Source organism: Filicampus tigris, chromosome 1 (genome assembly GCF_054856515.1).
Source record: "Filicampus tigris isolate MCC_2025a chromosome 1, RoL_Ftig_1.0, whole genome shotgun sequence".
Lineage (NCBI taxonomy): Eukaryota > Metazoa > Chordata > Actinopteri > Syngnathiformes > Syngnathidae > Filicampus > Filicampus tigris.
In genome coordinates, this window is record NC_141217.1 from 20929176 (window position 1) to 20956478 (window position 27303).

Below are 27303 nucleotides of genomic sequence, written 5' to 3' on the forward strand. Positions count from 1 at the left end.
CCAAAGCCACAATTGAAACCTTTGGATTGCCTGTCTCATGTTCCTTTGCCAAAACTCTCCTGGCAAAATAAAATATTTTTGAATATTAGAAAAGAAAACGAATTTTGCTTGACGTGTCAGGAATTCTAATTAGTTGTGGTGGTCACCAGTGTTTACTATCAGGAGGTGAGGGTTTTAACTGAGATTAAATACATAGGGCCCTTGTATCATGTGCATGGCATACAGTATTAGATGTGGACCAAATGACCCAAATAGAGGCACGGCTTCCTTTTTCCACTTGTATTTCCTCCAATATAATTCCATAAGGCACGATTTCCATATTGTATTCTCACTGATTGGATTTAAGATCTGAGTTCCACATGTTACACTAGGAAAAGTCAAAGAGGGCAATGCTGTAACCCAGACAAGTCGACCTCAGTTTGAGTGAGTTTTACGGTGATGGAAAGTGCCGCATGAGTTTGGAAAAATCGGCTTCTTTGAGACAGAGTTTAAGAAAAGAAGAAAAAAAAGCGGAAGTGCAAACTTGGCCGTCTGGACACCAGCAGTTTTCCTCTCTTAAGCATGTGCCATAATAATTTAGTCATTCATAGTGTAAGTTGTATAAGCGTGGCGTGTTAAATGTGGTGGGCAAGTTCATTTGGATGGTTGTTTGGTCAAGAAGTCAGTTCATTTCTGAAGGACAAGTCTTTCGGGGGCGATTTAAAACATCCATTTAGAAGAAATTTTTACACAGCCGTGATTCGTTTTTGTTTTCACTGAAAGCTTTGGGCCCAACATTCACTAGGATTTGACTAGACCTAAGATTTTAAGTGGCTGTATGGCAACTGTCTAACACTGACAAAGACTATATTTGATGAATAAGGCCAACCTTACACTGGATAAGACTGAGTAGGCCCAACAAGGATGTAACTACTAGGACTACCTCGTAGCTAAAAGTGATCAGGTTAATTTGGACTTCGGTCTTTTACTGACCGAAACATTCCCAGACTAACTCCAATAAACTTGGCTGCACTAGGATTAATTCTAACTGACTGAATGTGACTTAATAGGGCTGACTAAAAGTGACGCGACCCAACCTATACTCAAGTAGCACGTACCTGGCCGAACTAGCATGTCCATAAACCTGACAAGGATTAACCGGGAGCTAATGCTATTGCTATTGCTGGGTAGGACTAACGCGGTCTGTCTAGGAATGGTTAGTGTAGACCAGATGTGTCTGGTACTATAGGTATGATTAGCACATATTAATATTATGAATATATTATTAACACATTATTAATATTAATAAATTACTTGCTAATAATTATTTCTGCTTGGAAATAACCAAACATTGGGCTTAGTAGCGTCTGTACGAAATTCAGAATTGGATTGGGAATGACCCCAAAACTCCAATTCAATTCTTGAATTTGAATTGAGGTGGCAAACAGGAACCAGAATTGCGAATGAAATTCGAATTACAAGAAGTATAATTGAAATCCATTCAAAGAAATTTATGATGCAAAATTAAAGTGTATTTTGTACAATGAAGCTTTACAGTATACAAGTCTATTTACAAAATGCATTTTATGTACACAATATTTAATTATAGTAAAGTGTAAAGTCAGTGTAGTATCCATCCATCCATTATCCGTACCGCTTCTCCTCACAAGGGTCGCGGGGCGTGCTGGAGACAAACATCCGCACTCACAATCCGCACTCACAATCACACCTAGGGCCAATTTAGAGTATCAGTGTAGTATTTGTTTTTTATTAACATTAGAACTCTACCCAGACAAAACAGATCATTAAAATGGTAAAAACTTTGAAATTGTTTGATTTGACGGAAGAACAGCACTTAATTTTTGTCACTTGTCTTTAAAATGGCGGCCCAAACATTTTGGACATTTTTTTTGGAGCTGATACGTGATGAGAATGAGTTTCCCTGAATTGTACTGAATTCAATTACACTTCCTGTAATTCAAATTCAATTCAACATCCTGTGGGATGGAGTCAGGTCAAATTCAAATTCATTCAATTGAATTGAATTCTGAATTTTGCACAGCCCTGCAGTAGTTGATCATTCTCACTTGGATTTGATGGTATATAACTCTTGGGCATGCTTGGAGCTAACCCTGCCTAAACACATCTTGTGGGACTGACTAACTAGCACGTCCTAGATCAATGGACATGACTAGGACTAGATGGGGCCTAACTCGCCCAGGACAGTTGATTTAGAACTAAATAGGTCTGACTATTACATTCAGGCAAACTAATGAGCAAAGCAGTTATTAACTCAGTTTGAATAGGGCTGATTCAAAACTAAATGGGCCTGTCTAAAACATATTAGGACAAATGAGCAAAGTAGGCACAAAGTCAGCATGAATGTGGTTTATTTGGGACTAACGGGGTCTGACTGTGACATTTGGGCAAACTAATGAGCAAATAACCACCAACTGCTGGCCCCGACACCAGTTGCTGGTGTAAACACCAGTTGCTAGCGTAACCACCAGTTGCTAGCATTACCACCAGTTGCTAGCCTAACCACCCATTGCTTAGCACTACCACCACCAGCGGTGTCCAGGACCAAGCCTCGACCGGCGAAGCTAGCAATGAAAGCGAGAGCTCTGTGACTGCCAGTGCTTTTCCAGCTTTATCTTCATCAAAAACATGTCACCAATAAGGCACTAACTCTTCTGAACAGGGTTGATTTAAGACTAAAGGTCTGGCTATCACATTTGGACAAACTATTGAGAAAACTAGGCACTAACTGCACGAATAGGGTTGATTTAGGACTAAATGGGTCTGGCTCTCACATAGTAGGACAAACTAATGGGCAAATTAGGAGCTAACTCTTCCTAAGTAGTTTTCTGTGAAACTAATTATGAAGGACTATCACATACTAGGAATATTTAGCACTCACTAGACCTGACTACCAATGCATGGATAAGACTAATCAGGACTAACTGTAAGTAACATAAATTCGAATGTGAATATATTTGGACCACACTGGTGAGTTCAAGGAGTTCACAAGGCTTTAATGCAAAACTATAATCAGCTGGAGTACTATGTTGCCTATGTTTCTGTTTCAAAGGAAGTGGCTAAAGTAACTCCCAGCCACGTAACATCCCAAGACTGGACCATTTTCCCTGAGGAGTATCATGAAGGGCAGAACCGGAGCATCCTTCTTTTGTCACTTACTGTTCGTGCGCCTGCAGAGACTTCTGGGGTCCACAATGAGGTTCTTGTGCGCTACTGTCTGAGAGAAAGCCACAGAAATGCTTTGGCTCGGGAACGGGAGACGTCATGGATTCCTGAGTGTGGGTCTTTGCAGGAAAAGCCCTGAGTCTCCCAACATGGAGCGGCTCCAGGTTTCCATGGCGAGGGCGCCCAAACAGGAGGAAACACTGAGGGAATCCCGTTATTTTACAGCATTGCACCATTATAAACACTCAGAGCAGGGCAGGGAAGCCGCTCTCGCTACTCCAAAGAACCACTGGCCAGCCGAACCTCCTGCGCGGTTCCTTTCACCCAACTCGGACGAGACTTTTTACAACTTGGACTTTTGTTTGCCTTTTTTCCCATCCTTTTCAACATTTTTTAACAGAGATATTCAAACTCTGCCATGCTTGTTAGACCAGAGTGACTTAATTTGACATTATTTTTCAAGGTTTTTTTACTTCTTGTTTTTTTTTCGGGGGTCTCCTGATGTTTAGAGGGACTTGGAGGCTGGCCCAGTACCACACCATGAGGTCCATGGATCAAGGTACTGCTCAAGTGTTGTGATTCTATGGTAATCAAAATATTTTGATTATTTATTACATGTTGCTGAATCAATGCAAGTCTGTAATGCCTTGACGAACAGTTGACTATTGATATCATCAGCCTGGTCCTTTCTATATGTTCCCATGTTTGGGACCACCGCCTATGATTTAGGAACATTGTCATGTTATTTCTTGTATTCATAGTCAATGTTCACACCATGTGTGATTATTTATTAAAACGTTCTCATCACTTATTTCTTAACTGTCAAACAAAACACCTAAGCATATTTTAGAGTCTATGTGTTTCCCCATTAGATACACGGCACATGATGAACATAGTTTGAAGGCAGTCTTCTCCTGACAGAGAATGGTCCTCTTACCCGGTCAATTTGCAAGGCACCAGAGGGACTTTTTGACTGGGATGGCGTGTTTATCCCAAATGCTGTATTATTTTACGTTGAAGAAATACATTACAGTATGCAGTACTGTATATTATGTTGCAAAGTTGTGTCAATGCAGCGTGTCAGACAGCAGGGTGCAGCAGCACAATGCAAAGCCTGTTTCCAATATCAAAAAGCAGCCAGCATTGTCAGGTTATAAAATAGATTTTATTTATTTATTTATTTATTTATTTATTTATTTATTTATCTATCTATTTATGCGAAACCTCTACCAATCCCTTTACGTTTATGTAAGCCTTACTTTATTTATTTGTGCATGCAATGCAACTAACTAGCCATCGTTTTTACCGTATATATTTCAACCAAGATTTTGGCCATAATCCTAAACATTCTATTATTTTATTGCTTATTATTGCTAATAATTATTATTATTATTATATTACATACAACAAATGGCCAGAAAAATGGAGGTCGCTATCATTGTTGAAGGATGATTGTTGGTTAATGTAATGAATTTCTTAATTGAAAATGACTAGTATGTATTATTTAAATATACATATTCGTAGTATATTCACCTACATACAAGCCTAACTAGTCTACTTGTATCAGTTTTATCAAGATGCTTTTTTTTTAGGTGACAATGAAAACTAACATCAATCCATAATTGGTTGGCGTATGATCGCACATGTTTATAAAGCGACTAAAGCAAATGGTATCGTTGTGGATACAAAGAACTACCCTATGGCTCATGCTAAAATATATTACGTACACTATACAGCGTACGTTATGTAAGCCTTGGCGGAGGTTCCAAAATAGTAGAAGGGCGGGGGAGGGTGGGCGTTGTGCATATGATGTGACAATAGTTCCGCCGTGACGCCGTCACACGCAAACAAGCGAGACAGGAAACATGCGCACTCCTGCTCCCAGATGAGAGTGTTATTTTATTTTTTGTTTTTGGACTCCTGAGTCCGCGCTCGACTTGTTCGCGCCTCCCCCCCGCCCTTTTCGTCCCGAATCCGGAGTAGACGTGGGACAGATGAGCTCCCTGTACGACCAGAACCGCTTGGAGGAGGACCTGAGCCGGGTTAACTGCCCCGACGAGGATCTAGACTTTGAGTACTTGTTTGAATATGAAGCACCTTGCAGCAGCGAGGCTGAGGGAGGACGTCAAGGTTTGTGAACAGATTTTGGCGCCACCACAAATCGCACCCCCCCCCCCCCGGTTAAATAGCCTCCAAGGTGGCGGTGAGGGTGATCAATAAATAATACCAGTAGTTGTTTTTTCTAGAGTGTTTGTAAGAGGTTGTTAGAACGTATGGTGCACTCAGACCCAAAAATAATAAGTCAAGCGTCCATTTTCTTGCCAAACAAATAATAGCACACGACAGTGGGTTGAAAACTTTTTACAAGCACCACTTCAAAAAATACTATGCTCTTCAAGTACCACCATAAATTTGAAAACATTCCGCTTAAATATTGTTGGCAGTAAGTGGGATTCCGTTCCAGTGAGGGTTGAACTCCGCCATGGCTGACCTTGGTCACCGGTTCTGTTCATAATTTTCACCGACAGAATTTCTGGGCACGTCCAAGCATTGAGGCGGTTCGGTTTGAGGGCCTCAGTATTGCATTTTTGCTTTTTGTGGATGCTGTGATACCGTCGGCATCATCAAATGATCTCCAACTCTCACTTGAGTGATTTACAGCCTAGTGCGAAGCGGTTGGGACGTCCATCAGCGCCTTGAAATCGGAGTCTATGGTCCTTAGTCGAAAAAGGGTGGTTGGAGATGACATCCTGCCCCAAGTTGATGAGTTAAAGTATCTTGGGGTCTTGTTTATGAGTGAGGGCAGGTTGGGGCGGGTGATCAACAGGTGGATTGGTGCAGTGTCTGCTGTGATGTGGAATCTGCATCAGTCTGCCGTGGTGAGGAATGAGCTGAGCCGAAAGGCAAAGATTTACCGGTCAATTTATCTTCCTGCCCTCAACTACGGTCACAAGCTGTGGGTCAGGGTCCTGGGTACAAGCGGTCGAAATGAGTTACCTCCGCAGGGCTCTCTCCCTGAGAGATAGGAAGAGAGGCAGCCATTGCTTATTTGCATTGAGAGGCCTCAGGTGAGGTGGTTTGGGCATCTGTTTAGGACGCCTCCCTGGTGAGATGTTCCAAGCACCTCCCACCGGGAGGAGGGCCCGGGATGACCCAGGACACGCTGGCGAGACTATGTCTCCCGGCTGACCTGGGAACACCTTGGGATTCCCCCGGAAGAGCTGAAAGAAGTGGCTGGGGAGAGGGAAGTTTCGGCTTCCCAGCTTAAGCTGCAGTCCCCCAAGACACGACCCAGGATAAGCAGAAGAAAATGGATGAATGTGCTTAAATATCGGAACATTTATTTTGAAAAAAAAACACAAAAAAACTGCCCTTGAATTATGATTCAACTAAAATATATTGCACAGAAGAAAAATAACGAATGGATTGAATGTTTAAAAAACATTTCTTAAAGTTTAAATGCAAATACATTGTACTTAAATGTTAAATACAAGTGATTGTTTTGTGGGCAATCCGCTGGTTTGGCATTAATTGCCATACGTTTGCTTGTAAGATGGCGTTTGAGATGCCGTGGTGTCACGCATTCATGATTCATGCTACGAACTTGGCCACATACCACACGCCGAGTAACCCTTGAGAGCAGGGGCGGAGCTATGGGTGGGCGTGGGTGTGCACAGGCCCACCCAGATTGAGAGACTGCCCGCCTAGTGAGATTCATGAAAAAATATATACTTAAAATTTTTTAGTAAATTATTATTCAATTATTTCTGAATTTGTGTTTTGTTGTATTTTTTTTTTAAATTATTTTATTGAATGTTAAGAATGGCATAATTGTGGTTGTCTAAGGAAGATCAGAACTTCATATTATTCAGTTTGTCATTTTATTTGAATACACAATGTGTCGGAACACGAGGAATTTGTTCGGCGAGAGAAATATTCAGGCCCACCCTGATTTTTCCAGGCCCACCCATCAGCCACGTTCTGGCTCCGCCCCTGCTTGAGAGAGGCGGCGTACCACACTTTGAGAATCGCTGTAGAAAATGGCTCAGAATACATACAGTACTGTTGCCGTCATAAAACCTCTGGTAACTGTACGGACCGTGTATTCCGAAACAAATCATTTCAGCACTGTTGATATTCATAGAGTGAAATATTCTTCAAGCATTAACGGTCAACGGCTGTGTAGAAGCAACAGAATGGTCCCCACATGGAGAGATCGATTGGTCGTCCGTCAATCACAGGGTGTGCACTTATAGCTTGGTCAATGATCAAGTAGAGAATGAGTTGGGCATCAATCACAGTACGCATCTAGACCAGGGGTGGGCAATTCTGGTCCTCCAGGGCCGGTATCATGAATGTTTTCTGTCTCCTGCTCCAACACACCTGTTACAGGGCGCGTACACTGTTGCCGGACAACAGATTGGTTAGCAAAGAATGAGCATCCCGTAAACGAGTTAGCAAGCACCTTATGCGCAGATACTTTTGAATACGTCATGATTGTTTGGGATTGTGATATCGGAAATCCAAATTTGTGACATTTCTTTTCCCCTCCTTTGCAGATGACCCAAATCTTGCGTCTCACAAAGTCCTCAGTCCTGAGTCTGAGCAAGCTTTCCCCCTGGAGGAGGTCTCCCCGTATGCTATCAAGTCCTGTAGTCGCTCCTACATCGAACGGCAGACAGAGGTTCTGACAGGATACGATGCCCAGGAAGCACGCAACTACCTGGACAGTACCCGGCCCCCAGGCTTGGCCTTGAGTCCGCGCATCGAAATCACGCCATCCCGGGAGCACTACAGCCACTCTCGCGACTCCCTGCAGAACCACCACCCGAGCGTCAACAGCCCCCGACCCACCTTGACCGTACCGGGCCACGAGAACCTGCCCTACCGAGAGCCCCAGTGCCTGAGCCCTGCCAGCAGCAACTCGTCCACCAGCTGGCACTCGGAGAGCTACTCCCCCTGGGCGTCGCCCTGCGTGTCCCCCAGTAGCGGCCACAACCCTGGAGACCTGTGCCCCCGCTTACAGAACATCCACACTGGCTCCCCTCGCACCTCCCCGGGCACATCGCCGAGCGCCGGCCTAACTGAGGACGGCTACCTGAGAACGTGCTCGCCCTCTCCGCGCCCCGGTTCCCGCTCCACCTCTCCGCAGGGTAAACGCACCTACGACATGTACAGGAATCCCGCTTTGGTGTCCGGCATCCGCTCCCGAAGCCCCTCCCCGCTCGGCGGCCATGCGGATCATAACATAGGGGTCCACTATCCACACAGCGCCTTGCCGGAAACCATGAACGGTTTCGGTTTGCCCAGTAAGCTAGTCAAGACTTCAAACCAGGTCTACGCTCTGTATCCAGAGCATCACGACGAAGGGAACTACTTGGTGTCCTGTGACCAGGACTTGAAAAGCAAACCTGCTTCAGAACCGTTCTTTGTCATCCCTCCGATCTGGCCTAAGCCGCTGGTCTCCAGCATCTGCAGGTTGATTTGGAAAGAACGCGTCGCACGGCATGTGTCATTCCAATCTTCTAATCTGTGCCCTTCGTGTCCCATTAGTATCCCGTTGGCGTCCCTCCCCCCGCTGGAGTGGCCCATGCCCAGCTGCGCGGACCACTACGAGCTCCATATCGAGGTGCAGCCGAAGCCGCACCACAGAGCCCACTACGAGACGGAGGGAAGTAGAGGCGCCGTCAAGGCCCACACAGGGGCACACCCCGTGGTGCAGGTACCGCAGCAAATGCCAATTTACCTTTAAGGCAGCCACCTTAACACCAAGCTGCGCCGAGTATTTGAGTCCCAAATACAGTAATCCCGCCTCCATCACCGGGGTTACATTCCACACCGCCACTGCAAAAAGTGAAATCCGCGATAAAGAAATACTCAACTTTATTTATAGAGCGCTTTAAAACAATCACTGCTGCATACAAAGTGGTGAGCATGGAGCAAAAATTAGTCGTAAAACTACAGACAAAACCAAAAATAACATAAAAATAGAAAACGCAAAAACAATACAGTCTCACGTTACACGCAAGTAAAAAGTAGGGATGTAAAACTTCACCCAAGCCTCGTTTCGATTCATTTTTTCAATTTGCAGGTCCCGATTTTCGATTCAATTCGATTTTTAAAAAAACGCTACCATGCTGGTCTCTGTGCGCTAGTGTGGTGCTGCAGCCATTCCACAAACGCGATACGCTACGATGTTTGGCGTTTTTTATTTAAATTCTATTTTTTTGCCTTTTCAGAGCAGAGAACAATTATACATGCACATAATCGACATGACAGCACAGTTGTTTGTCCCGCCTCCCCGACGGACCCGTGTCGATGGACAGAGTCTTGACAGAAGTACGCAACGATTGGGCGGGGACGAGTCGGTGACGCACTTGTAGTGTGACTTCTCGCCCGGTCCAAGATACAGAACGATATTATCGGGCAGTCTGACACCGCGGCCATCGTGAGCGACAAAAAAGTCGTGTAGTCTGAGAAGGCACGCGATTGCATTTCCTGCCTGTTTACGCTCTCATTCGAGGCAGTGCTACTAGTTCAGCCCTCACGATTTCATCAGCCGCTTCTCAGAAGCGTTTTCGAGGCTGAACTAGCAACATAAATGCACATAGTCTTTTTTTAAATATCCGCCACGCGGCTTTGTGGATCAACCACACAAACAAGCTGACTTCCTCTGCCACTGCTTTTTGGGGTCACAATTTTCTGTCAAGAAATGTTGATAGCGGCGATTGCAGTGTCAACTCCACTTTTTAGCTCAAGTTAAAGCTGTAAATTGGTGAAATTCATGTTTTTTTGGAGTTACATATATATCGGTATCTTTTTTTATGCATGGTCATGATGAAAATGAATAAACTTCTTCGCCTTCTAAATGGAAGACGAAGAAGAAGAACTTCTGACAGAAGTGCGTAAGTCGAAAAACGGTAGTCATGGCAACTAGATTTCGGGTTCCACAACAAGGATTGAAAGCACCGGTATTTATTCTTCACTTTTCATTTTAAAAGTTACATTTATTAAGTGCGCCAAGTGTTTAGAAGGGTGACAACCGCGTGGTGGGGTTCGTAATGGCTTAATCCAGGTTTCACCAAAAAAGAAAAATAGTCAACCTCTACTTTGCAGAAATTCACCTAACACGGGGCATCATGGAACGTATCACCTGTGAAAAGTGAGAGATCATGGTACAGTGAAGTTGAGTTTTTCACAGCAAAAATGTTCCAGAACCAAAACGCTAAAATCCACTACACAGAAATGTAAATAAAAAGCATTTTTTAGGGAAAATGAATGATAGGTGTATTGCAACGTCTTCCAAAGACACAACGTTAGACGTAGCTTAGTTATCTCCCTTTTTTATTATTCCAACACGGCCGACGCCAACTGCAGTGCAACAATGGTTCGGTCATAAGTACCCACGGATCTCTCATCCTTCTCGCCGTCCGCTCACTCCTCTCTCACTCGCACACCCCTCCCATGCAGCGAGTCGCGCGATGCATTCAGGAACCTCGGAAACAACACAACTTGGCTAAACACAAATGTCACCACAACACAGATAACCCAATTCGTCACAGTATGTTATTTGTTGAGAGGTTGAAATTGCGAAGATCTGGAACATTTTGAAACGATTAATCGATTCTCCAAAATAATTTTGACTATCGATTATTTGTCGATTAATCGATTATTTGTCGCACCTCTACTTTAGACCCTAATTCTTACGTTGCTTAACTTGGCCTGCCTTAGAGGCCGAACATGTCACGAGACATTTTCAGACATAGGAGAAAGAAATATTTACTTGGCTGTTGATTCACTCTCAGCTAGTTTGCAATGTAAAGAACATCGTTGTATCAGCTATGAGGAGGGAGTTGAGCCACTGCCACACAGGCCTCCATGGTGGCAATGTTGTGGTGCGGATTTTGCGTGTTCTCCCCGTGCTTGCCTGGCTTTTCTCCAGCGTCCTCCTCGCATTCCAAAAACGGGCATGTTAGGTTCAATCAGAGACTTGAAATTGTCCTAAAGGTTTGAACGGGAGCGCGACTGTTTGCGTCCTGTGGTTGGCTGGTGACCAGGAAGCAACCACTGGCATTCACGGCCTCTAATCCAAATTTGGATTGTTGGGCCTTTGGCCGAGGTTTGTGCTCCACTGAGTCTCATGCCCGTTTTCACAGCGCCAACTGTTTATGTTGTTCTTGCATCTTTCCCACACTGCTCAACGGCCTCAGGTGGGTTCTGCCTGGCTGGACATGGACATGGCACTCCTCCACGTTGTCACTCCTTCCCCCTGTCGCCCTTGCACCCTTCCCTCCGTGTGACCGCCCCCCCCCTCGCACGCTTTACTTTTCCTACCCCGCGCTCAGTCATGACTCACTGCTCCTGCACGTCGCCGTGACAACCGTCCGACTGCTCATGTTTGCGCTCGGTTTCTCCCCTGTCCACTCCCTGCGGTTGCCATAGTTACTGGTCGTCGTCAAAAGATGTTACAAAGATGTGAAAAGGAGGAAAAAGTATGTTCTCCTGTCTTTTAAGCAGACTAATACCTTTTCAATACAGTCGACTCAATGTAAATGCATTTCCATTCATTTAAATGGGAAGCGTTGCTTTGATTTAGGAGCGTTTCAGGTTACAAACAGGCTCAAGGAACCAATTAGTTTGTAACTTGAGGTTCCGCTGTAATAATAATAATAATAATAATGTACCAGTAGGCTTCATAATAACACTTTCGCTCGCAGTTCTCACTTTCTTTGGAGCCCTTACGGAAGGCTAATCACAACTCAGCCTTCCGCATCCATGCCAAAACTGTTTGTGAAACGACGCATGCGATACTTTTGTTTGTAAAGCAAATTGTTCATGAATCAGATTTGTTGTTTTGCAAGCCAGTTTCACTTTTATACAAATAATGCCAGCCACACAACCGGTTCAACGTGTCGTATAAACTTGCTTTCATGTGGCATTTCATCTTTGATCGTTGCGCGGCTCCAACACTTTTGTTGTTGTTTTCCGCAGTTGCGCGGCTACAAAGGCAAAGAGGCGCTTGGCCTGCAGATCTTCATCGGCACGGCGGACGAGCGCATCCTCAAGCCGCACGCCTTCTACCAAGTGCACCGCATCACCGGCAAGACGGTGACGACAAACAGTTTTGAGAAGATTGTCAATGGGACCAAAGTCCTGGAGATGCCCCTGGAACCAAAGAACAACATGAGAGCAATGTGAGAATATTGTCAGAGTCGTTTACATTTCAAGAATCCAGAAGCTCCTCCCTAAAAAACGAGACTTGATCAGAATTACCCAGTAGACCTCTCTTTCCCCCGGAACCCAAACATATATTTTTCAAGAATATGTTCTATGCAGGCCCACTAGTTGAAAAAAGGCCATATGATTAATATAAAATATGAGTGACGCAGCAAAATCCACCCGTTTTTTAGCCATCTCAGGGGTCGGCCGTTTTGTCACTTCCATCGACTGAAAATGACATCACAGACCAATCACGGCTCACCTGTTTTCTGAAGCTGAGCTATGATAGGCCGTAATCTGAGCCCTGAGGGTGTGTGATGTCATTTTCAGTCGACAGAAGTGACAAAATGGCCGCCACCGGAGATGGCTAAAAACGGGTGGATTTTGATGCTAAACTAATATTCCACAAATGCAATATCAATCAGAATGCTGTGTTTCAACTAGTGGGCCCGCTGCGAACATATTCTTGAAAAAATGTGTTTGGGTTGCAACCATTCATATCTATTTTGACATCTAAATTGAATGGCAATTGAAAGACTTCAGCTACTGCTAGCGTTAGCATCCTGGCATGCCGACATTAAACCAACACTGTGCTTCTTCATCACGTCTCCCAGAATCGACTGCGCTGGTATCCTGAAGCTGCGAAACGCCGACATCGAGCTGAGGAAGGGCGAGACGGACGTCGGCCGAAAGAACACGCGCGTCCGCCTCGTCTTCCGCGTGCACATACCTCAGCCCGGAGGCCAGCACGTCTCCCTACAAGTGGCCTCGCATCCCGTCGAGTGTTGTAAGCAAAATAGAAAACACTCTTTGCTTTCTGTCTCTGCCGTATATTTTTGATCCTCCAACGCCCGCATTCAAATGAGTCTGGAGCGGCGCCCAGCAATCAAAGATGTCTTTATGCTCACGCGGCAGCGCGATTTACTGCGTGTTTGCTCCACTGCGTGAGTGCAGCTTGGCTACATCCGAGTTTGTTTACACAGCCTTATTAAAGCGACGGGTGTAATCAAAACTCAAACAAGAGCTTCTTTTTTTATCCAGCTTTGCTCGGAACACAACATTCCTGTTAGAGCAAATTGTGACGACACAAATTCATCTTTATGAGGCGTCGTTTACTGTCTGTTTTCTGGTCGGGAAAATCCCGTCCCTACCTGTCTGCACGCGAGACATCTGTCGGGTGCGAGTCATGCTTGTAGTCGTCCATCTGGGTGCGCAAGGGTTCAAAGGTTGCGGGTTTGTTTGTTGGCACCACAGTTTGTTGCTGTTGTTTCAGTTGCAAGATGATAAAGCTGCATGTTACACAGGAATAATACTGCTTTTTTTTTTTTCGATTCACTCAAGTCCCGTTTCGATATTCACATCCTGATTTTCGATTCAATAAACGCAAACACAAACGCAAATACGCTCAAGCGTATAATTCGATTGACACGTTCAAAATGTGGTATGCACCTGGCATGGAAAAAACTTTAAAGATTAGGAGGAACATCATTTTTTAGCACTCTAAATTAGTATATTCTAATGACCTAGGTATGTTATGTCTTTTGTTAGGTGTTGTGAGTTTTGGGTTGTCCGAGTTCACAAACACAACACACGTCTTCACTCGAGTCGATTATTTAATGAATCGATTTTAATTTTTTGCATCGATGCATATTTTAATCGATTTTTAAAATGAGGGATGTCTCGAGCCCTGTAACGAAAGGAGCATATTTGTTGTTGCCATAGCTGCCTTCATTAGTGTAACGGTGATTTATGACGGAGTTTTTTTTTATATGGTAGCGACGTAGCCCGCCCGAATTAGTACGTAAGTTTACACAACACTACTCATTACCAAAACAACATAAAGTGAGGCTTGGTGTTGGCAGAATCATGCTTTGGGGCTGTTTTTTCTTCAGATGGAACTGGAGCCTTAGCTAGGGCGGCGGGAATTATGAACAGTTCAAAATAGCAGTCAGTGCTAACACAAATCCTAACACAAATGTCAGGAAAAGTCTGGTGAGTTTGAATGTGATTTGCTAATTCTGAACACAGCCGCATTCCAGTCATAAGAGCGATTTCACACGTGTGCAACCACAGTATGTCAGTCGTTTATTTTTGCTTCCCCTCTCGAAAACACTGTATATGTCTTTTTAATTCAGTTGAGTTGTACCGGTTATAGGTCACATTACTTATGGGGAAAGTTTTTATATGATATAGCTTTGTCTCATTGTTTTTATACCATAAAAACCTTTTTTTGCATTTGAGCAGCGGTGCTTAAATGATGAACCCACTGGGCCTAGTACTGATATTTCAATGTATCCGGTACTCGTGAAGGATGCCGACACCAGCCACCAATTTTTCCCTCAAAATCTACGCTGCGGCCATTTGACACAGAAAGACAGAATGGTCTTTGTTCACGAATGATCTGTTATTGTGTTAATTAGAATTGTATATATCATAAGTACTAGTGGTATTGGTACTTGGTATCGGCATAGGTGAGTACTCAAGGGTGAATACTCGTACTGGTATCGGTCTGGAAAAAAAAGTGGTGTCGAAACATAAATATAAAACATCCATCCAGTAAGGATGTAACGATTCACTCAAGCCCTGATTCGATTTGATTTTCAATTTTCAGTTACTAATCTCGATTCGATTCGCTTTTTTTTTAAATCGTTTTAACAAAATGAATGACTCATTTTAAAACCCCAATTTATTTTTTTTTAAATCTGCATTTTGTCCCTGTTACAAACAGTAACTTTACAAAGTTATTGTAAATTACAAATTAAAAATGAACTACCTGTAATAATTTTGACTGTTTAACGACATTTTTGTCTTGTTATCCGTGTTTTCGTGTATCCGTGTAGTGCCAGAACCAAACACGAATAAAATAAATGTACAATAGATTTGACTGTTATCATGACAAATCCTTTTGTGATCCAAATTCCGATATTGATTCTTTTATTTTTTTACATAGATGCATATTTTAAACAGTTTTAAATGGATTTTCGATGAATCGTTACATCCATACCATCCATAATCAAATGAAAAACGGCAAGTACGGCAGTCACAGAGCATGCATTCTCACGCCGCCTGATGACGTATTCTTATGTTGCTGCGCACATGGCATCAGCCTATGGCAATTATTAACACTCACTAATTAGATAGCTGGTAAACTATTTTCACAACAGGATTTCCCCCTTTGCAGCTCAGCGTTCAGCACATGAACTTCCCATTGTGGAGAAGCAGGACTCGGACAGCTGCTCCGTTCTAGGAGGCCAGCAGATGATCTTGAGCGGGCAGAACTTCAGCTCCGATTCCAAAGTGGTCTTCATGGAGAAAACGCAGGGTGAGTGGCCTGGTTTCACATTGTCAAGTGATTTCCTGCATTCGCTCGCTCGTTCTATGGTAACCGCAACAAGAAAGTGACTGACTCAGAAAGTCACTATCAAGCTTACATTTTCACCGTATCTGCGTGACACACCATCCCACACTTCCTCTCGGCCTTTTCTTCCTCGCTTTACAATCAGCTGGCAGTTTATTGACACTTTAGTCACCCATTTTTATTCTGACATCTCCTTATGAAAGTTGGTGTCATAATAAAACAGTAAGTAGTAGGACGATTGGCTGGATTACAGAAAAAATGCAAAATTTTGTTGAGGGATTTGTTGGGCATACCATGATAGCATATGAGAGTATAATTTTTAGAGGTGTTCTGATGTGCTTTTTTCAGGGCCGATACCGATGCCAATTATTAGGAGTCAAGGAGGCCGATAACCGATACTTGGAGCCGCTAGTCATTTTCAGTAAAAAGGAAAAAATATTGCCATCAGAATCTAAAAAGAAAAAGAAAACTCTTAACTATGTAGAAGCGTCTTCAAGCATTAATTTTTTTTTCAGATTTGCATAATGATTTTTTTAAAAATTATTATTACAAATTTATTTGGACAATATACATCGTTGTTATAAAATTCTAACAGAAGGTTCAGGGAGCACCCAGGGTTGTCAGCATGTCTTCAAAAGTTAAATGAAAACTTAAACAATAGCTCCATGTAGTTTTCTACAGTAAATGAAGTTCTTCAAAATTCCAAAATCACACAAATGCTTTGACATATCTTTGTTTTGATTTTCAACTCAGTTTTAAATCGATTTATTATCGGCCATCAGATTTTAAAAAAATGGCTGATGCCGATATTCATCAAAAAGCCAAATATCGGTGCTGATAATCGGCCCGCCCGATAATCGTTGTATCCCTAAGAATTTTCGATGGACTGGGGTCATCTCGTTCGGAATATTCTGAACTCCTGTTTGCACATCAGTGGTGTATTGATCATGTGTGGCCTGGAAATGAAATGACAGTTTTACACATTAATCCTAGTCTTTACTTTTTCTCCCCCTCAATGGATTTCCCTGCCGCCGTGTTACGACATGCGGCATTAACGGACAGCGAGTGAGGCAGACATGGAAAAAGAAGTCACACGGAAAGGGATTGCCGGCGTTTTGGAGAAATTTGTGCATGACATCAAATTGCGGACGGGTACAAGTGCGGAATCCCTCTGAATGGGAGACAGCTGTGTCTGTCTGGAGCTCTGCCGGCTTGTGCAATGCCGGGACCACCCCCCGCTTCTGATTTCCACTTCCTCTCATAATCATGTCCGGAGGGGCGAGCAAATGTTGGGGTCTCCCTTAGAGTGGAGTTGCAACAGCGTAAACAAACACAAATGCCAAGAGAGCGGTCATAGAGGGGGAGTGGAGTTGGCAACATGTGTGGAATTCCCATACCCCCCCCCCCCCATCTGACTCATTTAAGCCGTGTGTTATTAATTAGCATGCTGACAAAAGGGTTTCGCAGCTACAGGAACATTCGGAATCATTTTAGGAGCACCACGTGCCAGGTCACGTGCTTGCACGTTTACTTTCTGGGTTTTCCTCTGATGACTGTGCCGTGGCAGCCAAGATGTGATCTCAAATGAAACTTTAAATGGTTGTCGATGCGGAGCGGAGTTAGCGCTTAGGAGCTGCATCTATGCTAGCTTTTACAGGACACGCACATTTCTTTCCAGAATTGAATACGGTTCTCAGGTGCCTTAATTATATGTCTGTCAAATTTTCGTCAAAGTAGTCCAATAATATTTTAGACAGTGCAGCTGGACTGAGGTCATCACTTGATTGTGTCTCTGGATTTTTGCCCAGCTGAGCTGATGAGGTCATTAGTGGGTGGAGAAATGATGTGCCATTCTGTAAATTCACCCTGATAAAACCGTGCACACTTGATGGTTAGGCCGGCATACCGTGGACCCGAGTATTTGTGTCTTGTTTGAAAACATTACAAAAATCAAATAAAATAGTTTCGATGAGTTCACTTTAGTGTGCACAAGACTTGCACATTTGGACTTCAAGACCATTTTAAAGTATTTTTAGTCAACACGATCACTGTTTCACTTCACTTGTACTAATGTACTTATTGTAAAACTGTCAGTGTTTAAAAGATGTATTGTGTTCAACGTACATTTAGCAATTTAACGAATAAAGCAATAAAAGGTACATCCCTTGATTGAGCAGCAACTATGTTAAAAAACAAAAAAACAAAAACACAAATATTACTACCATGAACAGCTATTTCTAATTTTCCCATTGTTACCTCTTTAAAAAAACGACTTGTATTTTTTGGAGATGAAACAGTAAATTAAGTTGGAACAACTTAAAAATGTATAGATTATTGACATTTATGGCAAAAATGCTAGTTAGCACAGCAAAGCGAGCAAGTAGTTTGCTCCACAACAATTTGTTTTTATTTATATCTTTAAGTTGGGGATAAGACAAATGACAATTAGTTCTTTTTTTTTTTTTTTTTTTTGAATTTTATTTATTTCATTCTTTTATTTTCACTGTTATTTTTCCTAAATGCGGAAGAGCAACATTTCATATTAGATCGATTGAGATTTTCTTGAAAGGACTCTCTTAGATTTCAAATGATGTCAAATGTGGCACTTATTTTGGATAAACCAGTAACCAACTGCTGATTTCACCTTGCAGATGGGATGCAAATTTGGGAAATGGAAGCGACTGTGGACAAAGACAAGAGCCAGCCAGTAAGTATGAGGTCACACTCGTTGACGCGGTGTTACAAGTTCGCGCACATAAAGAGTGGCGACCTCTAATCGTTGCTGTTGTCTCGAAGAGCATGCTGTTTGTGGAGGTGCCGTCCTACCGGGACTCATCCATCTGTCGTCCTGTCAAAGTGACCTTCTGCGTGGTCAACGGCAAGAGGAAACGAAGTCAGCCCCAGCACTTCACCTACACACCACTGCCATGTAAGCTCACTTGACACTCAGCGTTTTGACATGCAATGTGTCGTCCACTGTAGGTTCCGCTAACTTCAAAATAAAGCTTACCAAATAATACATGGAATCATTGATGCCAATGCAATAGCCTTAGTAGACTTTTACTTTGAAGTTGGCCCGCGTGCTGGCGAAACGGCTAACTTGACTTCCGTTTTCGACATTTCGGCGGCCTGCCTCATCGCAGTGCAACGCTTGCCGACATCAACACAACGCCATCCCGAAATCATATTCAGTCGCTAATTTAGGACGCAAACGAACCGCAAGTTAATTACGCTGTCCTGGTATGATACGGCACAAGTCTCCGGCATTATTTATTATGTATACATACACACCTTGTAATGATAATTGCCTATGAAATTGCAATCACAATATTGATTGGAAATTAGATTATTATAGTCCACGGTTACCAGTGGCCATTAGAGGTAAAACTGGAGAATGTCCAAATTGCCTTTAGATCACTTCTAGGAATTTTCTAACTGTGTTTGTCCGTCTTTTTTTTTTTTCTCCGACTATATTACATTTATTCTAGAAGTCCAAATTCAATCCGTCTAAGCTAGCAAGTAAAATGTTTCTTAACGCAATGCAAACAAAAAGAGAGCGGCGACAATACCCTTTGGTCAAAAGCATTCTCTCACAAGACCGCCTCGTTGTCTTTGTTCAGCTCCATCCATCAAGACCGAGCCCCTAGACGAGTACGACTCGGACCGCATGAGCTTCGCCGTGCCCCCCATCATGGGCATACTCCCGCATTCCTACTACCACACCCCACACGGCGTCCTCCACCCCGAACACGGCCTGGTTTCCAGCATGGCCTCGTGCCAGCGCCTTGGCTCCAACCTCCCGGGCCAGGAGTCCCGCTTCCCGAACCAGAGCCCGGCCATTGTCTTCTCCCGTGCGGGGAAAAGCCTGAGCAGCAGCCCGGGCACCTATCAGCAGACTGCTCCCATGATCCCCGACCCCCAGCGCTCCGTCCTGGTCCACACGGGCTCTCAGGCGCCAGCTGCCGCACCGATGGCTGCCGGCCAGCACCCTTCTATCATCCAGTTCTCCCCCACCAACCACCACCTGCTTCGGGCAGGAGACCAAGCACTGCCTGATAACCAGCCCGTCGTTTACTGCGAAGGCTACTCCCCGCAGGGGAGCCACCCGTCTCCGCCGCCTCAGGTGGCCGGGAACCCCCCTCAGCAATACCCAACCGTGATCCAGCAACAGACGTACGCTCACAAAGAGCAGCAGAAAGCCAGAGTACCTCCCGAGGGGACGCCGGCCGACCGGGCGAGGAGGGTGACGGTCAAGGAAGAGAACCTGGACCAAGCCTACCTCGATGACGGTGAGTGTAAGTTCATGTTTTTACCTACTGAGCGCGTGCAGTTGCTTTTATCAGCCGAGGCACGGATGGCCATCTTGACCCCCTCTCAAACAATTGAAGGATATTTACAATATCGACGTCGTCTCCTTGTTGGAGTCCGCGTGATCAAACAGCTCATTCTTTTCAAACACGAGGTGTAGTGACACTCCACTCGGGGTGGAAATAACACGGATTGTGACTCATATGTTTGCGCTTCAGCCTGTCCGCCCCGCTACCCCCTGACAAAATTAATGTCAGGCCACATCCAGCAGCAGGCGGGATGCGCAACTTCCTTGTTTTGGAGCAAAAGGTTCTCCAAATGTAGTTGGAGAGATGTTAGCATGGGTTAATCAAGCACACTTTCTTTGTTCTGTAAGGGAGGGGGATAAAAGCGTCGCCCCGGACCACCGCCACGTCGATACTGTTATGATGTGAAAACAACTTCCATGGCAACCATTGTCAAAGAGTGGAACGGCCTGCCTGGGAGAGCCGGGGAAAGCCTCTTTGTTTGTTGTAGTTGGCCGGGGCTTCTCCTTGGCCTCATATCCCCCACACGCCCCCTCCAGATCCTGCGGGGTAACCCACTAGAGGATTATCTTTTTTCCCAACCGCAGGATTCTGCCAATCTGGCTCCAGAAATTCCTTTTTGCAGCTGCTCTGCTCCAGAAATCCAACGCGATGTGTGCGAGATAGAACCCAGGGTGGAGGGTCATTTTTAGGAAAAAGGAAAGGGTTGTGTGTGCGTTGCGTGGTTTCGATGGGGGGAAAAAAAATGAAAGCGGCAATGGAATCTGTATTTTTTGGATGGAGCTCACCAGGTTTCCCTCCACAGCAAACAGCAACAGGCTTGTGACTTGTTAAATGAACACTTGGGAGAACAGTGATACTGTTTGACTCCTGTCCTCATAAGTTGGTGACAGCCAAGCGTGCCTCTGAATGTTTGTTCAGCTGTGCCTTTTACATATTTTCTGGTCTTACTGTCGTGGCACTACTTTTGTGCTGAAAAGATAGCATTGAAGAACCTTAACAAGTAGCAGCCTTCAGAAAGAGCAGGCATCAAAATGAGATGCTAGCTGGATGCTGGATGCTAATAGTTGGATTAGAGTTGAAACAATACTACCTTTTGGTGACACGTTTATAATGATGAAAATTAGCGTCATCTATTCTGTACTATCGCAAAGACAGACCAAAAAAGACAGAAATTGCAAGAAAATTTGTTTCGGATACAACAATTATGAACTCAGACGCTCCATGCACTTTTTAAACAGTAGAAATTGTCAAATGGAACAAGCAAAACTGGTTGTCATGCATGCGAGAACCCAACGAAATGAGCTGCTTTCACAGATCGGAACCAAGTGAGGGCTTAATCAACAATGTCATGTAGCACCTGGTTCGCTCCGTGTTTACAAAAAATTCCAAATACTAAGATGATCAAAAACGCATGACAACTCATGACTCTCTTCCATTACACTGGTCATTTTTTTTTTAATCTGTTGAGTTATATTTTTATGATGATTAAAAGGAAAAGTGGCATGTTGGTTCCAAAAAATCATCGTCATTTTCCTGCACGGCAAGTTTTTCCCTCCACCGCTTATGCATCAGATAAGCAAAATTTCACTGTTTAGCTGTAGCAAGAAGATCTGATCATGATTGGACTCATCTTTTGGATAGTGCGTTGTTGTAGGACCTAAGAGGAATATTGCTGGCTTTTCTCTTAACCTTGTAACCATGGCATATCGTTGTGAGTTGAGTTTCCTTTTATGCTGTTTTTTTTTTTTTTTTTTTTTTTTTTTTTTAGTTTACAAAGCTTGTAACTATTCCATCTTAGTGTTTTATTTACATACATACACATTTTTTAAGCATTTTTCAAGAAAACTGAGATTCTCTGACTCCAAATCTTGACTTGATAGAGAAAAACTGAGATCAGTTTTGGATTTCACACCATTTTTTTTTTTTTTTTTTTTTTTAACAGCTGTCAGTCCTAACACAATAAATGTTGTTCCCCTTTGTTATTGGCCACAGTAATATATACAGGAGGAAGACGTACTGTATAGATACGCAATTAAATCAGAGCAAATAAAGGCAAAATGGGGGCCAAGCTGGCATTTGTTTATATATATTATCCGCACATTCTAGGCGGCTAAAACACAACAAGAAATAGCCCAGTACCTTGTAAAAGCACAATACAAACGCATTAACCGTGTTCACGAGGTGAAAAGAGATGCTATCATGCTAAACCCATGACCCCTTCTGCCACAAAGATACTTCCTGGTGGCAAGACCTGATGGCACCAGTACTAAAGAAATCATTCTGTCAACTGACCAAAGCAGAGCGATTGAGAAAACAGGCTAAATGGCTTAAATGATCATTTTAGCCCGGCTCGCTACCATCATAGTATGAATGTGTGAGGTGTCAGTCGAAAGATGTTACGTGAAGTGAATTGTAGGCATAATTTCCATTTCACAGTTAAGATGTTTCAAAAAATAGATAGGGTGGAAATTCAGACATAGTTAACATGATCTTGGAGGGAGTAGCTAATTAATTGACTTTGCTCTATCAATTGAAATGGGATAGTGCGCTGTTGTCTTTTAGCAGGCTAGCAATTACGCTAAATTAACTCAAAGACAAGCCAACCAAATATTGTATGCATACCAAAATGCCTGAAGCGTGATGATTGGGCCGCTGTCTGACATCACTACTACGTTTTATGGTGTTCTCTGTACAGTTATTTATAGACCTTGATTAATCCTCCACACCCACATGTTAGAAGTACAGTATATGGAAAAAAAACAAACAAAAGCTTTTGTGTATATCTGGCAGCGCAAACACTGAGAGTTGTTGTCATCGTTTTAGTTCAGGTAAACGAAACCCAATCATTTTTTTGCCCCGCTGCCTTCTTGCTTGCAAATACAATGGCCTTGAGATATGAGTTTGATTCATTCTGTGACCACACTCGTAACTCAAAACACACATACCTCAAATCACCTTTCGCCCATTGAGATGAATGGGGATGCCATTAAGCCGTTGCAGCCTCCCCACCCAAAAAAACTAAACATGTTTGCCATGTGTTTTGAAATAAGGGAATAGCGCTTAATTAAATTTAACTTTTGTTTTCAAATATCTACTGCTTAAAAGTTGATAACCCCCCCCCCCACACACACACACACACACACATTTTTAGGCAAGGCTAGCCAGCTTTAATTATACAGTACTGTACACTTCATACTCAAGGTGACTCAATGTGCTTCACATACAGTAGTTACAAAACAACATTTAAAGCGGAAATTCGCCCAAACATATTTTTTTCCAGAATATGTTCTCTGCAGGCCCACTAGTTGAAACAAGGCATTCTGATAAATATTGCATTTGTAGAATAAGAGTTATCCCACCAGTTACTTTTTAACCTGTATTTAAAACCATTTACACTTGGAGCTAACTTCAGCTCTGTTGGCATCTTATTCCATTTGATTGCAGCATAACAGGTAAATGCTGATGCACCATGTTTGCTTCGAACTTTGGGCTCCATAAATAGACCTGTGTCTGCTAACCTCAGATCCCTACTAGGTTTATATTTCTTGAATATTTCTTCAATGTATTCGGGGCCTAAGCCATTGAATGCCTGAGTGATGAAGAACTCAACAGTAGCATTTCAAAACGCAAACATTTCAAAATAGCTACTATTATCAAATAAAAAAGTGCGGAGCACAAGCAACTTGATGGATGGGCACGGCCTGGCCCGCCTATCGAGATGGGTCTGATTAAAACGCCGCATCAACATCAATTATCTGGGTGATAATTCAATATCATTATGTATCGTGATAGTCACATGATCGATATCAATCGGAAATGCCTTCGATAAAATGTTCGATCAAAAAAAAATCAGAACGCATACTGCAACCGCTACATCATGCATGTTGTAGGCAGCGCGCAGCAGCCTCCAAACACGAAGAAGAAGCATCCAAACCAACGAAAAGTGACACACTTTTCAGCCATATCGCCCAGCCCTAGTGTTAGCATTATATCTAGTGGACTTAAAGCGAAAGGGTGTATTAAAAATTCTCTTTGTTTCATGTTGACTGTAGTTTGAGAGAAAACCTCAACTGGGATTGGCATTACACAACTTGAATCGTCTTTTTCGAATGATTGTGAAGTGAGTTGAGTTAACAGCCACCATGTAGCCTAAAATTTTGCTCACAAGCTAGAGCAAAAAAATAATCCGAACAAAGACTCGACTCTCGAACAAGAACAAAAAAATCACCAATGTACAAAATACCTTTTTTTTTTTTTTTTTTTTTTATTGGACAGTGACAACTGATATTTGATACTGACTGAAGTTTATGATTAAGAGGAGGCATTGTTGGCAGCAGGGGAACTGCTAACTATAAGGAAACATTAATGGGCACCCCCCGCCCGCATTTACGAGACCGCTAACAGCGCTCACCCACGTGTTGTCGTTGTTGCAGTCGTGGGAGGCCACATCCTGGTATACTGTAAATGTACTTTGCGTGGTGTTAACTGTCATTTGTCTGAGGTATCGCAACCGTCAATGTTAAATGAAACTCAGGTTTTTCCTCTTGCGTGCCCGACACAAACCCAGTATGTGCCCCCCCCCCCCCCCCCCCCCCCCCCCACTGAGCGCTTCTGTTTCCAGCCCACACATGTGTTCCCATGCTGCATGCTCATGTTCAAACTTGTCAAAGCGTCAAAGTCTTCCCTCTTCGGTGAGTTACATCAGAAGAAGCAGGTGAGGCGGTACGGCCTCCACGGGCGTAGTGAGTTGGTGTGGAAAAAAATGGTCCGAGGCAGTGGAGTAGGTGAAACGGTTCCGTCGGATGAAGATCGGGCCTGTCGAGGGAGATAAAGCACACAATGACAGCTTGGGCACACATTAGTCTTACAACACGCAATAGTGCTGTAAGGCATCATTACACATGTAGGGCCTGTTTTAAAGGGTTGGTAGCCCTGCGCAGAACATAACTTGAAACAAGAGGTCATGCTTTGGGCTACCTTAAAGAGCAAGTCAACCCAAACATATATTTTTTTCATGAATATGTTCTATGCAAGTCCACTAATTGAAACAAGGCATTCTGATACATATTACGTTTGTGGAATAAGATTGAATCCACCCTCTTTTAGTCATCTCTGACGCTGACCTGTTTTCTGAAGTTGAGCCGTGATTGGTCGTTGCCTGAGCAACTTCGATGTCATTTTCAGTCGACAGAAGTGACAAAATGGCCGCCCCTTTAGATGGCTAAAGATGGGTGGATTATGCTGCTTAACTCATATTCCACAAATGCAATATTAATCGGAATGCTGTGTTTCAAATGTTGGGCCTGCACGGAATATATTCTTGAAAAAAAATATGTTTGAGTTGATTTCTTCTTTAAGATGTATACATGCCCAGTGTATCCTGTGTTTTTTGGAGCAAAATAACACATTACAACAAACATCCACTCCAGGTTCTGTGCTGCCATCGTTAAAAGTACAAGCTTTGTCAGCATATACACTCAGATTTGTTTTTCTTCCCCCCCCCCGCCCCCATTATTTTTAAAGAGTTTTAGGGGAGTTTTGGGGGGAGGTGTTGGGTTCCCGCAACTTTTCTTTTAACTCACTGATCAGCGATCAGCTCTAAAATCGTGATCATGTAAATCAGCAGTGTCCGAAGTCTGCTTGTGTCCAGCTGCATAATCTAATAATAAAATTAAACACAGACACAATAAACACATCAAAAAAGTTCAAATGTAAAAATACAACAAAAAATGCTTGTACCAAGATATCACACGTGTTATTGAAATGTTTTAACTGTAAAAAAAAGAAAGAAAAAAAAAGTTCAAAGGAACTTCAACACACTATGCATTGCAACATTTTGCAATATTTTAATGACACATTTTTAGTTCTCACATTAATCCTAAAAACGGAAATTGTGACACAGATCCAGTTAGCTATCATTCAACCTCTTCTACGATGCTCCACACCTACGCCATGCACGCATGAGGACGCACAAATACGTCAATTCCAGCCCTCAGCAGGCATGCGCTGCATCCTGACTCGTGTACTGTGCAGGCCACCCGTGTCTCCGCCCACTGGCGTCGGTCTGGGGACTCAGACACTCTCCTATTGAAGAGAGCGGCCGGAGTGCCAAGCCTTCATTAGATTGAGTTAAAGCACTACTCTGTGTTGCCACGTCTTAAAATGTGTTTCACGCTCTGATGGGGGGGGGGGGTTGGGCGGAGTACTGCGGCTACGGCAGGAACATGAAAGTGGCCTGAAGGAATTAGGTGTCCAAGCAAATTCCACCACAGACTTAAAATAAACACGGCGGCTGATGTGGTGACGACAGCAGAGAATGCAGTTTGACTACTTGTAATGCTCACCTTAAAAAAAAAAAAAAATGCTTAGATTTTGCTTAGTTGGCCCTTTGTAGGGCAAAGAACCAACTTTTGAGTCTACAACTTTGACTTGTTTTTGTTTTTAATTTATTCACTTGAAATTATTACACAATGCGCTTCAACTCAGTATCCATTAAAGGAGACGTGCTCTTTTCTTTAAGACTTAACTCATTCACTGCCAGACATTTTCAGACGTTTTACCCTAACGTTTGAAAACATTTTGAAAAACTATAAAGAAATTCCTGGGTGTGAATGGATGGACCATGAAAAGTAAATTCACCCATGGCAGTGAACGAGATTTATTAATAGCGCGTTGTCAAAAGTTCCCAAGAATGATAAAACACATCATATTTCTAGTCTTGCTGAAATCAGATGGTTTACGTGGCTGCTGCGTGCTTTAGTTACCATGACGACGCTGGGTCAGAGCCTGAACTTTGGGAATAGAGTGTACACGTAGCAGTGGGCTGGATCTCGCCAGCTGCTTGCTTCTACTTGTAGATGACGCGATTCACTATGTAACGCATGGCACAAACACGTGCAGCCCTCATCCCCTCCGCGCACACACAAACACACCAAGAGCCACTGCGTCACCAACGTCACAATCAAATCGGTGACGCTTATCAGAAGCTAACACTGGCTACATTTACATGGACACATTTATTGGGATTAAATGCCTGATCGGGATAAAAATGCACGGAAGTCGCTACGGCTTCTTCTTCTTCTTCTACTACTACTACCTCCGGTATATTTGGTCAATCCGCATGTCCAAATGATTTGTTCCGCTCTAAAGTGTGATGCATGGACACGCAAGTCCTAATCAAATCAATATTTTTAGTGTCCATGAAGA

General features: G+C 43.4%; 1 protein-coding gene across 3 annotated transcripts in view; it reads left to right on the forward strand.

Annotated features, from left to right (window-relative positions):
• Nucleotides 1–3656: 3656 nt before the first annotated feature.
• nfatc2a (nuclear factor of activated T cells 2a) overlaps nucleotides 3657–27303 on the forward strand; it is a 28601-nt gene continuing 4954 nt past the window's right edge. The window contains exons 1-9 of one of the 3 annotated variants that reach the window (XM_086025909.1): nucleotides 3657–3742; nucleotides 7743–8661; nucleotides 8737–8905; nucleotides 12175–12377; nucleotides 13017–13189; nucleotides 15584–15724; nucleotides 18412–18467; nucleotides 18557–18689; nucleotides 19381–20055. In XM_086025909.1, coding sequence (XP_085882035.1) covers nucleotides 3685–3742; nucleotides 7743–8661; nucleotides 8737–8905; nucleotides 12175–12377; nucleotides 13017–13189; nucleotides 15584–15724; nucleotides 18412–18467; nucleotides 18557–18689; nucleotides 19381–20055 — 2527 coding nt within the window. In that variant the 5' untranslated portion in view covers nucleotides 3657–3684. Of the gene's footprint in view, nucleotides 3743–5038; nucleotides 5314–7742; nucleotides 8662–8736; nucleotides 8906–12174; nucleotides 12378–13016; nucleotides 13190–15583; nucleotides 15725–18411; nucleotides 18468–18556; nucleotides 18690–19380; nucleotides 20056–27303 lie in introns of those variants that run through there. The other 2 variants (XM_086025892.1, XM_086025901.1) reach the window with 2 other exon arrangements.